The sequence below is a fragment of the Sus scrofa genome, chromosome 3 (genome assembly GCF_054392235.1).
Source record: "Sus scrofa isolate SSC_HxYL_T2T_F1_AM1 chromosome 3, Sscrofa_HxYL_maternal_Yorkshire_Landrace_v2.0, whole genome shotgun sequence".
NCBI classification, from domain to species: Eukaryota; Metazoa; Chordata; class Mammalia; order Artiodactyla; family Suidae; genus Sus; species Sus scrofa.
The window spans coordinates 38,659,715-38,674,525 of NC_139385.1; the positions used below are offsets into that span (position 1 = coordinate 38,659,715).

The 14,811-nt window shown below is 51.2% G+C and overlaps 1 protein-coding gene and 1 long non-coding RNA gene across 39 annotated transcripts in view; one reads left to right on the plus strand and one right to left on the minus strand.

Moving 5' to 3' along the window:
- The window catches only part of CIITA (class II major histocompatibility complex transactivator), a 59,088-nt gene extending 46,470 nt beyond the window's left edge, over window positions 1-12,618 (minus strand). For 13 of the 38 annotated variants that reach the window (XR_014839498.1, NM_001435372.1, NM_001435368.1 and 10 more), the window contains 1 exon segment: window positions 669-738. Coding sequence is in view for 17 of the 38 variants with exons in the window: in NM_001435366.1 (NP_001422295.1) it covers window positions 12,058-12,340 (283 nt within the window). In the remaining 21 variants the exon portion in view is untranslated. 38 annotated transcript variants of the gene reach the window in all.
- Window positions 1-14,811, plus strand: part of LOC146404550 (uncharacterized) — a 68,482-nt gene that overhangs the window by 13,542 nt on the left and 40,129 nt on the right. The window lies entirely within an intron of this gene.

Sequence of the window (14,811 nt, forward strand, 5' to 3'; positions counted from 1 at the left end):
GACCCCAAAGTGCCATGGAGATGTCAACAGTCAAAGACATTCTGGGACAACCTCTGCCCACCCCCCAAGATGGTTAAAGAGAAGTGAGGATTTCTCCAGTCCGCTGGCTAAAGGTCTCCCCATGGCCCTCCCTGCACCGGGGGACCCCTTCAAGGACCCAGACTCCAAAGTCAGAGCAGGAATGTGATTCAAGAGGGAAACTGAGGCTCAGAGAAAAGTGGCCCTGGTCCCAGGTCCCCCCCCCAATAGAAAGAAAGCTTGTGTCCTCTTCCACGTGCCTCTGCAAGCCTCTACAGAGTCTAGGACGCGAAGGAAATCTGTCTACCCAGCAAGTGAGAGTTTGGCCCCGCCGCCCTCTGCCGCCACCGCTGCCACCACCTGTCGGCTCTGCACTCCTGTGTCCCAGTCTCTCTGCAGATTGCTCCCACCAGGTCTCCCCAAGGCCACCGTCCCTGGGTGCCAGTGCTCTGGCCACAGCAGCCCAGCCCTGGGTTTCCTGCTCCCAGTTCTTGCTAGAGTCCTTCCAGGGATGCTGGAAAGGAGTTTCTAGGATATACACTCTGCACCTTCTCCCTCCTCCCAGCCTTGTTGTGTGACCTCTGGCAAGTAGCTGACCCTCTGTGCCCAGCCTGACTTCAGGGGCTGAAGAGGAGACCTTGGTTACCTACCACTGTTCCCTGGACTCCCGCGCTGCCAGTGGCTTCTCCCTCCCTCCAGCTCTGGAGCTGCAGCAAGTATGGTGCGGGCAGTCCCCTGGCCATCCTACCTCCGCCCCCTGTAGCCGCCCTTTTTCTCTTTCACTTTCTCTCTGCAGCGTGGGGCTTGGGCCAACCCAAGCTGGGGAGTAAGCAGGCACCCAAACCTCCCCTCTGCTGCACCCACCACGTGCTTTCTCAGAAACGCCTGCATTTCTGGAGAGTCCTAGAGCAGAATGTCCTATCAGCTCCTGGAAACCGCCAGTGCCCGGCTTGGGAGGAAGGCAGCCCGCTGGTAGACAAATGATGTGAAAGCTCTGGTTTACAGGGAGCTCATCCCCACCCCTGACTGGTCCTCAATTTCTCTCCAGCTCAGCCCCACCTTGAAGGTGGCAAACCATCCCTGCATGGCGCAGGGACCCAGAGACTTGCTCTCTGAGTCAGTCATTCAGAGGAAAGCCTGGGAAGATGGAAGTCCTGGGGAGGAAGAGAAAATTCCTTAAGGACCTGCCCTGGCTGGAAATTCAGCCCTGGAAACCCTGAGTTGCCGTTACCAGACACCCCCTGGCAGCTCTTTCTCCTGCCCTTCTTCCTCCAGAGGTCCTGGACCTGCTCCACCCACCCTGAGAGCTGGCGGAGGTCATTTCCTTTCCCAGGCTTGGATTTCTTCATCTGGAATTGAAGGGAGATGGGTCGAGGTGACTTCTGACCCCTCTCCCCCTGCCCCCGGAAAACTCCCCCAACAAGCTCTGGCTGCATTCAACAGAGCTGGCAAACTTGTCATCAATCTGTAGGTTTAGAGGAAGCCTGGAATGTCAGTCTGAGAAAAGGAGTCCCACCCTCTAGCCACACAACAGTGGGGACACCGTAATAATGGGCTCCTGTGCTGATCTTCAGTTCCTACAGTGCACAGGCTCTCCGCTAGACCCTTTGATTCCTTACCTTTGTCTTGTAATCAGTTTCCCCCTAATCCCATTTTACAGCTCAGGAATATAGCCTAGGAGGTTTGGGGCATGTTCGGTGTCACTTCACACCCAGCCAACAGTGCAGCTGGGATTCCAACCTGCCAGGCTGCCTTCAGCTGGTACCAGATGTCCGTTATATGCTATCTCTTAACTTCTGTCCCCTGTCCCCCACTTATTCCCCCCAAACACCATTAGGAAACTGAGGCGAGGGCAGCATGGGTCCACCCACGTGACTGGCTCTGGGCCATCAGCTGGGGCTCAGCGTCTACACCAAGGGGGCGCCCTCTGGCTTTGGTTTCCCTGCTTCCAGGGGTAGAGTGGGTCTGGCAGGGGTTCCATCCTTTGAGAGCACCCCTCAGTGTTTACCTGCCAGAGAGAGGACCTCATGATTGGCCAGGCCAGGCCATTGATGCTGAGAGCTAAGGACACGCCCCCCTGAAGGTCAGCTCTCTAGCACCCTTCAGGCTCCTAAAGCCCTCTCACATTCCAGGCATCTTGGGCGGGCCACTTCACTTTTTCCAAAGACCCCTCTCTCCACCCTCACCACCGTGCCCCCCCCCCCCACCAGTTCAGAGCAACATCTGATTATTTGGGGTGGTGGGTCCAGCTGAGACCTCACCCTAAATTAAGAAGCATTCCAGACTCCAACATCCTCCACCTTTTTTTTTTTTTTTTTTTTTTTTTTTACCTTGAGGTTCTGGCAGGTAGGACCCCGCTGGGCGTGGAGCCAAGCAACGCATGGTGTGGGAAATGTGGCCAGGTGGCAGCTCCCGGACTCTGGAAGCCCCTCCTGGGGCCTCTCCTGGTGCCCTCAGCCTTCCCAATGATGCCTTCGGATGCCTAACTCAGCAGCAGTCAACCACTTCTCTGGCTGGTCTCCCTGCTCCTGTCAGGAGCCCGCCAAGACTAAGCAAACATGCAAAGGAAGCAAGTAAGGGACCAGCAGAAAATTCTTGCCCTACCAGGGCTGTTAGATTTCTCGCATCTAGACATGCTCTAATTTGCCCACGCTCCCTTACACATGCCCTGTGCCTGAAGTTAATTTCAGTTCCCTGTAAAGGACCAAAAGGGGTGGTGACCAGAGAAGGTTAAGAGTTGTCTGTTGGGTGGGGGGCGGATGGGGGAGTGGATCTTCAACATGCTGACATTCTGAAAGCATGGAGACCACCATGGACCCACGCTGGTGCCAGCTGCTAACATCTGCCACCGTCTGCAGGATGGGGCCAGGGTTAGAGGCCCACAAATGCCTCAAGACAAGCTGAAAGCCCCTACTGGGTTCTGGCAGGCTTTCTAGATGCCACTTCCATCCATGACCCCCACTCCCACACCAAATTGCCCTGAATTTACCTGGAGCGCCTGAGTGGTCCACTTACCATTTTCATCCTAAGACATTGGACTGAACTATAAATTATATGTAAAAAAGTGTTACCCCAAATATGACATATCCAGAGGGTTTGGGTTACCATGTAGATGTGGCAGAGAGCTTGCTAGTCTCGCACAGGGAGAAAGTCAGTGCCCTTTCAAATCTCTGCCTGTGCTCCTGGAAGCCTTGAGAAGAAAGTCTCAGTTTGGGACTAAGGGAATTTTAACACTTGTTATTTTTTTATTTTTTATTTTTTTTGTCTTTTGTCTTTTTGACTTTTCTTGAGTCGCTCCTGCGGCATATGGAGGTTCCCAGGCTAGGGGTTGAATCGGAGCTGTAGCCACCGGCCTACGCCAGAGCCACAGCAACGAGGGAGGCGAGCCGAGTCTGCAACCTACACCACAACTCATGGCAACGCCGGATCCCCAACCCACTGAGCAAGGCCAGGGACCGAACCCGCCACCTCATGGTTCCTAGTCGGATTCGTTAACCACTGCGCCACCACGGGAACTCCAACACTTGTTCTAATGCCTGATCTCCCATTTCACAGAGAGCAGCCCCAGCCTCAAGCCTTCAGTTACAAGCAGGGTCTGGCTAGATGCAATGATGATGCTCTGCTTTCCTGTTTCATAGTCACCCTCTGTGCGTGCCATTCTTTTTCATTTATGGTGGACATCAACTCCCCTTGGAAAATGAAGTTGAACGAAAAACTTGAGTAGTTTAGGAGTTCCCACTGTAGCTCAGCGTAAACGAACCTGACTACTATCCATGAGGATGTGGGTCCAGTCCCCGGCCTCACTTGGTGGGTTAAGGATCCAGCATTGCCGTGAGCTCTGGTGTAGGTGGAGGATGCAGCTCGGATCTGGCATGGCTGTGGCTGTGGCGTAGGCCGGCAGCTGCAGCTCTGATTTGACCCCTAGCCTGGGAACTTCCATATGCTGCAGGTGCGGCCCTAAAATGCAAAAAAAAAAAAAAAAAAAAAAAGTAATTTGAAAAAAACAAACAAGAAAAACCTGTCCAGCTAGTAATGAATGGTTAGATGGCATGAAGAAATCATGAGAATGGAAATGGATAACATTTGGGAAACAAACTTAAGTGCCTCAAGCATTTGTACTGAAAAACACTGGATTGGGAGTGAGAAGAGCGGTGGTCTGTTTCCTTCGGGTACTAGCGGATGGCTGATCTTGGACCCCTCACTTCCCCGGTGTGGGCTTCAGTTTCCCCACGTGTGAAATGAGGAGGGTGATGCCTATATTTGTATGGTGATCATTTTTGAAGTTGTTGCTGCTTTCAGAAACCCCGGAGGGGAAGTAGACAGACAAATGAAAATGTGGAAAGTCAATTTGAAACAGTCTTGCTATATCGGGCTAACAAAACAGACATGATGAATATGAGAGGTCCCAAGAAGTCTCATCTTCTCTGACTTGATGCCCAGGGAGAGGCACACCTGGTCATTCAGTCTCCTGAGGCCACATTTGTGGCCTCGGAGGGAGCCGGCTCCCGTGGCCATGGCCAAGACAGCTCTGACTCAGCCTCATGGCGGGGCCGAGCTTGGAATGGAAGTCACTCCGGCCTGGGTGCACCTGTATGGATGCCGTCATCTCTCACCTGGGCCACAGCTGCAGTCTGCTACTTGGTCTCTTCCTGTCCTCTCACCTTCACCCTCTCCTCACACTTCCTGAGACCCAGCTCTGATCATGCCCTGTCAACATGGGTTCCTAAGGAGGGTGGTGATATGTTTGAGCTGTGTGTTCAACAGGTGGCAGAGGTTGAAAATCGGCGCAAGGAGGGCATCGTGTATAGACATCAGAGGAGCTAATGTGGTACCCAGCTGGAAGCTGATGGGGGCCTGCGTTTTAGCAGAGGCAGTGGAGGAGAGGAGAAGGGCTGGCTGGTACTGAGGTGGGGTGACAAGCCTCCCAGACTGAGTGGGCAGGGCAAGGAGGCGCCTGAGGAATTAAGCCAACCCTGGGGTTTCTCCCTATTAAAGCATCTTGGGAGTTCCCTCTGTGGCACAGCAGGTTAAGGATCTTGTGTTGTCTTTGTGGCAGCATGGGTCGCTGCTGGGTCATGGGTTCCATCCCGGTCCCTGACCAGTGGGTTAAGGATCCAGCATTTGACCCCTGGCCTGGGAACTTTCATATGCCATGGGTGCAGCCAGAAACTAATAATAATAATAATAATAATAATGATAAAGCTGAAAAATAAATAAAGTCTGCATTCCTGCTGATGTACCTCTTCAAAACTCCCCTAGTGGTGACTATTCTTCTGAGGTCAGGGTTCCCTCAAATAAAGCCAATTCCCTCTGGACTGAGGGGCCCTCTTGGCCTTGCCCTGGGCATCTGAATTTCTTTGTCTCAAGGGAATGCAGCATGACAAAGTTACGGGCAGAAGCACTGTTAAAGTTACCAGCCTGGAGTTCTCTGCCAAGTATTAAGGACAGGAGATAGGGAGAACCTGATCTTACAAGTAGGATTAGCATTCCAGAAAGCTTGCCATCTCCCCAGACAGACCTTGCTCGGCCCTACCTCTGCTCAAACAGACCCCCCACCCCACCCCCTGCCCTGAAACCACACACCTGCCTCCTCCCATTGGGCTGTATTTTCACCATCCTTCGTGGCCTGAGGTCCCACTTTCATCACCCTTCCAGCTATACGAACAACCTTCTGCCTCACTCATTTTTAGCAAACGTGTCACAGATTGGCAAATACATGGTGAATTTCCTATTTCATGAGTATGGCCCCTGCTGCCTCTGATGAAGTCTCAGAGTCCTTAATGTCTGGGACCCAGCATTTCATTTTCTTATTTAAAAGACACGACTCCAGGACTGGTGGAGCAAATGGACGGAGTTTGGATTTGAATGATCAAGGCAGACTCAAGTTCCAAAGGGATCCAAAGTCCTCCCTGTGTAAGTTGTGTCTTTAGCTATGCTTGTTTGTTATACCTACCCCTGCCCCCACCCCAGTCTTCCTAGTAGATGATAAATAAATTATTTAGGAGGAGAGAAGGAAGGAGGTGAAAAGAAAGGAAAAGAGATCGGTGGAGAGCTGGGTGAAGAGAGAGGAGAAAACTGGTATGTAGAGGCTTCGAGGTATGTAGGCAAATTAGGCAGGTTGGAACCTGTGCCCATTCATGGATAAATGGATTAGTTGGTAGGAAAGCAGGTCAGTAAGTTGATACATAAATACATAGGTAATCAGATAAAGGGAAGATGGATACATTGATAAGTAGATAAAGTAGATAGTAATGTAAGCTGATAAATTGATGAATAGAGATTAGTAGGTGGTAGGTAGACCGGGTATGTTTGAGAGCAGGTAGGTTGGTGGATGGGCGGGTGGCTGGAGAGATGTAAGGACACAGGTGAGCTGCTCAAGGTAATGACAGGGAACAGAAACAGCCCCTGGTTGGGTCAGGCACCAGGCTCGGAGCCAAGCCGAACACAGAACAGGCTGCTGGTCAGCCTGGGAAAACCCATGGGGACATGCCAGCTTCCGGTGCAGGTACTTTTCCTTCTGCGGCAGCTTGGAGAGGGGGAGTTGAAGTGGGTCCCACTGGCCGGGAAGCAGCTCAAGATGAAAAAAACGAGTTGACCTCAACAACACATCTTCCCAGAGTCAAAGGAGGCTCCCAGATCAGGGATCCGAGCAGGGATGGGTTTGGGGAAAGGAAGGAGGGGGAAGGGAGGGTGCCAACTCTCTCCTCTCTGGTCCTGGCACTGGGGATGCGCATCCTAAGAAGCAGATGGGGAAGGAAGCTGGAGGAGCCTGGTAGCCTGGGGTGTGTCCCTCCCTTTCCAATGAACCAGGAAACAGCCCAGACGGAGCCTTTCGTTCTGTGATTCCTAGAACAGAGGCTTCGAGGGGGGAAATAGCACATGGCGAAAACATAGAGTAGCAAAAGAACAAAGGAAAGCCACAGAAAATGACAGCATATAAACTACAGCAGGGGTGTCCTACAGCTTTGGAGAAAACTGCTCCCAAGGGCACTGCTGTGCCTCCATTCACAAACCCAAGGCCCACTGGGTCTGACGTCGCCCCCACCCCTGTCATCCTTCTGCTCCCCCTCGGTCGATGGTTGCCCCGAACACCACTCTCGAGGCTGACAAGTCAGAAAGAGCATTCCTTTTGCCAGGAATGCAGCTGCCTTATTTTGGGTGATGTCACTGAATGCTTGGAAAACCACTCGGTACTAGTATCGCCTCTGTTTTATAGATGGGGAAACTGAGGCGCAGAGGGGTCCCGGGAAGTGCTCACAGTCAGATCCCTTGGAGCCAGGGGGGTCACAGTGGGCCCTGAGGCTGTCTGAGGCCGCAGCCCATGTGCTCACGCAGCGTGCCAGTCTGTGGGTGGGGGTCATCGTTGGCTCGTTTCTCGAAAGCACGCAGCACTCAAGCCCTCAGTGAAGGAGTCATATCTGGATGTGATGAGAGTCCCCACGGAGACTGCAGACGCACAGCCCTGGTGTCTCACCCCCTGTCCAGTTCTCCTGGCTGCACTGCCCTCAAGTAATGTGTCTCATTCAGGCACTGCCTTGGATCGTTTCCCAGCTACCATCTCACTTAGCCCTCACTCCAGCCCTGACAAGTGTCTGTCATCGCTCCCATCTTAGACACGAAGAAAGCGAGTGTCGGAGCGGCCCAGTCATGTGGCCAAAGTCACACAGTTTATAAGCAGCAGAGCGTGGCCTCGGAAGCAGAGCTGGCCAGCTTCCAGCCTGGTTCTTTTTCTATCAAGGCCATTCTAAATCTCTCTCCTCTGGCCTCTGTCTGCCCTCCAGGTGTTATCACCCCTGTCAAGCCAAAGACCCCCTGAGTGTTTGCACTGATTCCCCAGTGAGGCGATGGAGCCCTGTCGGGACCCTTGGGCCTCGCCCCAGCTTCCCTGGGGCTGGATGCATCCCTGCTGTTCTCTGTGGCACGGAGTCAACCCCCAAGGTTGTGTTCCCAGAAGTGGGCTTTCTGCACAATCGCAACTGAGGCGTTGCTATGTCTGAAGGTAACTTCTGAATCATCAGGTTGGTTTCAGTTTGAAGATGGTTAGCCTGTTTTGGGTAGATTTATGGGATCCCTTTGGGTTACTCAGAAGAGGCAGCTAAGCAGAAAGTGCAGCAATAGATCTGGACTCAAAAGATCCCCCCCACCCCTGCCCGGGCCATGACTGAGGCAAATCACGAACCTCCCAATGCCTCAGTGTCTCATCTGTAAAGTGAGAATAATGGTACTGCATGAGCCGTCCACCATCCACCCACTCATCGCCTATCCATCTATCCATCAACCAGTCACCTCACCATCCACCATCCACTTATCACCCAACCACCTACTCATCACCTATCCACCTACCTACCCACCCACCCATCCACCCACCCATCCATCCCTCCATCCATCACCCATCCATCCCTCCATCCATCCCTTCCTCCATTCACCCATCCATCCCTCCATCCATCCCTTCCTCCATTCACCCATCCATCCCTCCATCCATCCCTCTATCCATCCCTCCATCCATCACTCTAATATTCAACAAACAAACATTGCACACCCATCCTTTGCCGAGCACAGTGTTAAGCATCTGGGGAGCATCTGTGATGAAAGCATAGATCCCTGCCCACAAGGAGCTTATTTTCCAGTGGGAAAGTCAGATGATGAACAGCAATCATAATGTAAACGTAAGTTGTATAGAAGGGGAATGTGTCACTGGTGTGTGTGGGGGGGTGTTCAGCCCGGGGAGGGGGATTTGCGATTCTAAATGGGACAGTCAGGGTAGGCCTCCTCAAGAAGGTGACATCTGATCAAAGGGCTAGAAGATCCAAGGACGCTGGTGAAGAGGCTGTCTGGAGAAGAGCGTTCCAGACGCGAAGAGCATGTGCAGAGGTCCTGTGGTAGACCTTGTGCCAGGCCCGTGCCAGGGGTGGCGAGGGTGCCAGAGGGTTCTGGAGAAGATGAGAAGGCTGAAGGACAGCACGTGAGCAGAGCAGTGATGGAGGGCCTTGTGGGGCGTCCAGATGGAGCTTTCCTCCAAGTGACACAGGAAGTCAGTGCAGCGTTTAGAGTAGTGGAGGGTGAAGATCACAAGAGGGTTGTGGAGAGAGTTATAAAAACTTTGCCCACTGATATCCTTTCCTTTTTTTCTTTTTTCAGGGCTGCTCCTGCGGCATATGGAAGTTCCCAGGCTAGGGGTCAAATCAGAGCTGCAGCTGCCGGCCTACGTCACAGCCACAGCCATGCAGAATCTGAGCCACGTCTGTGACCGACACCACAGCTCACAGCAACGCCAGCTCCTTATGCTGCTGAGCGAGGCCAGGGATCGAACCTGCGTCGTCATGGTTACTAGTCGGGTTCTTAACCTGCTGAGCCGCAACAGGAACTCCCTGATTTCCTTTTCTGAACCAATCCCTGGTGAAACTAAAGCCTGTGCCCTTTATTTACAAACCACACAATTCTCTGTTCCTGGTTCTCCTTGTCCCACTCTGAAGCCTGCTCCCATCCCCTGGCCCCAGCAGCACACCTGCCCGAGGTCCTTACGTTCGGTTGAGTGTCATAGGCCTGGAGGGTGGGAAGCAGCAGGGACAGGAAGCGATTTGTCCTCCCTGTCTCCCAGCCTCCTGAAAGCCACATGGCCCTGAGCCCAGTTCCCTTTCTTGAGTCACATGGGATCAGAAATAAATGTATTACGTCCCCAGGGAGGAAATGGAGTTCAATAACAGGAACCAGCCCTCGCAGAGAAGCGGAGGGAGGGGCAGAGGTGTTGGGCAGCCTTCGGTGGGAAGGCGGCTGCAGTTGGCAGGGGGCGTGGCAAGGAGGGAAGAAGTTTGGCATCCCCCAAAGTTGGCATCTGTACCTCCATCACGAACACACGGGCTGGAGTTCCCATAATGGTGAAGCAGAAACGAATCTGACTAGTATCTCTGAGGACACAGCTTTGATCCCTGGTCTCGCTCGGTGGGCTAAGGATCCGGCTTGCCTGGGGTGTCGGTCACAGATGCAGCTCGGATCCCACGTTGCTGTGGCTGTGGTGTAGGCCGGCAGCTACAGCTCTGATTTGACTCCCAGCCTGGGAACTGCCATATGCTACAGGTGTGGCCCTAAAAAAAGCAAAGGAAAAAAAAAAAAAGAAGATCACATGGGCTGCTCGCACTTCCATGAAGAAGTCTGGGGAGTTCCCGCAGTGGCACAGTGGGTTAAGAATCCGACTGCAGCGTCTCCATTGGCTGAGGAGGTGCGGGTTTGACCCCCGGCCTGGCACAATGGGTTAAAGGACCCATTGTTGCTGCAGCTGCGGCTCGTATCCAATCCCTGGCCTGGGAACTGCCATATGCCCCAGTTGCAGCCAAAAAAAGAAAGAAGTCTGGGAGGTCTGTCGGTGGTAACGAAGCCCAAGGTCTGTCAGGAGTGGGAGAGGAAAGGGTGCATCCAAGGAACAGAGAGAGCCCATCTGGGTGAGAATTTAACCAGGAGGACAGCCAGTCCCGAGGAAACTTGTATCTTGGCAAAAGAGTTGGAGAAATATGGAGTTCCTGTCGTGGCTCAGTGGTTAACGAATCCAACTAGGAATCATGAGGTTGTGGGTTCAGTCTCTGGCCTTGCTCAGTGGGTTAAGGATCCGGCATTGCCGTGAGCTGTGGTGTAGGTTGCAGATGCGGCTCGGATCCTGTGTTGCTGTGGCTGTGACATAGACCAGCAGCTACACCTCCGATTAGACCCCTCGCCCAGGAACCCCCGTATGCCATGGGTGCAGCCCTAGAAAAGACAAAAAGGACAAAAAAAAAAAAAGTTGGAGAAATACCTATGCTGCCTTTGTGCCCATGGCCAAACCATCAAGGCATTTTAACCCCTCGAGGCCAGATTGAGTCTAAAACTTGTCTGCTTTCAAATCCAGCTCCCATCACTTCCCACCTGGGGGCCAGAGTCGGTCACCTCTGGGCAGCCTCTGTTTCTCCTTTCTGTGTAAAGTAAGGTTGGAGATCATCAAAGGGCTTGGGTGGTTATGAGAACTACTATTTAGGCTGTGCCTGGCGCACAGTACCTACTCAATAAATGTGCATAATTGTTATTGTCTTAGTTTCAAGTTACTTAGAAACCATAAAAGGACCAAGAAGGACTAGAATTTATGACTCCAGCTCATAAAATTGGGAAAGCACGGATTTGCATAGAGGAGAGCGAAAAACAGGTGTCTTTAGGAAGAATGCAGTTTGCAGCAAAGGGAGAACCTCTACAAAGAGGTTACAAAGTGGGAAGAAAGATCTAGAATGTTTGCGGAGCCAAGGGTTCGAGTGGAAACAGGAGGGTATGGGCTTGTTTTTCTGATTTAAGACAGATCAAATGTCATCATTTAAAAATAAGACACTCCTTCCCTATTCTGCCTCTCTTTCCCCACCTTCTCCCACTCTCTCTTCCTTCTATCTCTCTCCTCCTTCCTCCCATCCTTCTTCCTTTTCTTCCCTTCTCTCCATCTCTCTCTTTCTCTCCTGTCTCTTGCTCCCTTTCTCTCTCTCCCCGTCTTTCAGTTTCTATCTCTTTCCTCAACACTGATGCACACACGCAACAATGCATGCACTTGCACGCATACGCCCACACATACGGACACCCACACACGTGCGTGCACGCATGCAAAGGCACCCACGGGAAACTCTGCTTCCCAGATTCCGTTCTGTGGCAATCCATTTCTCCATCTTCGAAACACACTGATTGTACCTGCATCTGTCTTCCTCACTTGCAGGCAGGAGCTGATCTGTCCATCTGTGTCCCTCACGGGCACCCAGCACTGTGCCTAAGATATCAGGTGGCTCAGAGAGGGACCCAGAGAGACTCTTGGCTGAATGCCTCCAGGAAGGTTTACTTTTGCGTGGGAAGCAGACTGTATTTCCTTGAGGTGCTCAGCATCACAGACTCCAGGCTGCTCCTGCCAGTCCAGCCAGAGACCCTGATTCCTGTCCAGGTCTGCCTTCCCAGCTTGGGAGAGATGGACACACATGGGTCTCCCTTTCAGAGAACTGCCTTGAGCCAGGTATAACCCCATGAGAAAAGGGGATGCCAACTTACCATCAGGTTCCTGGTAGCCGGGGTCCTTCTCGGCTGCTGGGGTCTGCAGTGCACTCCAGACCCACCCCAAGAGGGCCAGGTCTGGGGCTCCTTTCTCCAGCAGTGTCAAGGAGATCTTCCTGGCCAGAGCCTCACCGTCAGGCTCCTGGAGCAGGGCGTAGTGGTACTCCCTGGAGAGAAGCTCCTCCGCCAGGAGGTTGTCCAGGAGCGCCTGCACTTGACTCGGCCGATGGCTGGACAGCAGCATCCGGACCTGAGTCAGGATGGTCTGGAAGTGGTTCATGGTAGGGCTCGGAGACAGGGCCTCTTCCCCGGGGGCCAGAGCCTTGGGATCTCTGCTTACCCGGCCTGCAGCATCCAAAACGTGAAGTGAAAAACAGGATGAGGGAACCTCTGCAGTTTATTGCAGTTTATTCCTGCTTAGGAGGATTTCCTCATTTGCATGTTAGGCTGGGGTTGCCTGATGAATGGATGGAAATGGGTTCTGGGGGCTGATTTAGACCCCATGGATATTCACGGGTACCACTTGCGTGCACCAGCCAAAGAAGCTCCCAGCCTTGTGGCTTCCTTTAGAGCCAATCCAGTATTTATCAAGAGGAAGGGGACTTGCCTCTTTGAGGACCTCTAAGGTGATAGGCCGTTTCAGATGTATCATAACAAGAAGGCATTGAGGCGTAGAGGTTGAGTGGTTGGGTCTGGAGCCAGTCTGCCAGGGTTCACATCCCAGATTACTTGACAGTGGGCAAGTTACTTAGCCTCTTCTTTCTGCATCTGAAAAGGTGGAGTGATGATGACTATACTTACCTCTTAGAATTGTAGGGAGGATTAAATGGGATAACGTATGAAGAGCAACTAGCCCATTATCTAAAACATGATTATAGTTCAATAAATCTGAGTTCAGTAAATGGGAGCCATTATCATTACTAATTAATCATGCAAACAACTGTCACCTTGGGCTCAACCTCGCTAAACCCTAGTCCCTTCTTCTGTAAAATCTCCCAGTGAAAGAAGTTGAATCTCACCAAGTTGTCTTGACGACTAAAAGAAACAATGCATTTAGGGGGCTTAGCACTGGGCCTAAGAAGCACTTACCGAACATTGACTATATGCTAATATTATCCCCAATTTATTAATACTCAAAACAGAGGCTTTGCATAGGAGCCAGTCTGTTGTAGGATTCTACCCTAAAAAAAAAAAAAAACCCAACCCCATTTTTAAAAATCATAGATGATTGCTCTTTCTGAAACACACTGTGACCTTGTTTCCTCCCCTGGCCTCAGCTTTACCCTCTCTCAGATGGGACCATTTGCATTGTTCATTTCAATGAGACAAAGAGGGATTTCCACTTCCACTATGGCTGAGAGTGCCTATCCAACCAAATCTACCCTGATGACAACTACAAGCTCTGAGGGAAGAGTATAAAAAACAACTACCTGAAGGCACTGGGGAGTGACCAGAGCAGGCAGACCCTGAAAAGAGGTCAATATGTAGAAGACAAGAATATCACTGGTGAATTCCCGGCACATGAGTTTAGCCCAAAAAAGACACCACTTGATGCCGGGCAAGGCAACTAAAATGCTCTACAAAATGCAAGTTTTACTGCTCTGAATAACCAGAGGACAGGATTTGGGATGACAGTAGTTATTGGAAAGCGGAAGTAGAAATTCCAGGAAAGAGAGAGAGAAGTTCTCCAAATTCTATGTGTTTATCTGTCTGACTTCTGAACCTTACACTCATGGCTCATTCGAGCTCATGTTCATTCATGCATCCATGGGCAGACTCCAGACAGTTCAATGAAGGCTAGAGGAACTGAGATGAAACTTGAATTGCAACCTACTATGGAAGTAGGGTGGAGGAAGGAGACTGTGTGTTTGATTTCCACCAAGATATAAGCCTGCCGAAAACAACAAAATTAACCCTGTTCGGATTATAACAGAATGATATGTTCACGACATACCATTCGCAATGGGCAGTAGACATCCAAAATTACCTGACTATAAAGAGATAGGAAAAAGGGACCCACTCGCAAGAGAAAAGGACCATCAGTGGAAATGGACCCTAAGATGACCTAGACGTTGAAATGAGCAGACAAGAACTTTTTTTTTAAAGCAGTGACTCTAACCGTGAAGGAAAAATACACAAAGGATTCAAAGGAAAATATGCTCATGAAAATAAAATGATAGGAAATTTCAGCAGAAAAACAAACTATTAAAAAATTACCAAATGGAAATCACCAAAGTGAAAATGACAATATATGAAAATTTAAAAATCACTGGGTGGGATTAACAGCAAAATGAGGATGGCAGAAGAGTGCGAAACTTTCAAATGGAGCAATAAAAATTATTCCATCTGAAGAAGAGAGAGAAAAAGATTGAAAAAAAAAAAAGGGAGTTCCCGTTGTGGCTCAGTGGTTAACGAATCCGACTAGGAGCCATGAGGTTGTGGGTTCGATCCCTGGCCTTGCTCAGTGGGTTAAGGATCCGGCGTTGCTGTGAGCTGTGGTGTAGTTTGCAGACGTGGCTTGGATCTCGCGTTGCTGTGGCTCTGGTGTAGGCCGGTGGCTACAGCTCCAATTCGACCCCTATCCTGGGACCCTCCATATGCTGCTGGAGTGGCCCAAGAAATGTCAAAAAGAAAAAAAAATGAGCTTCAAGGATCTATAGGGACAATATCAAATGGTCCAACTGATACATATTTAAGAGGCATAGAAGGAGGAGAGTGAGACAGAAAAAAGTTGAAGAAATAAGCTCCAAA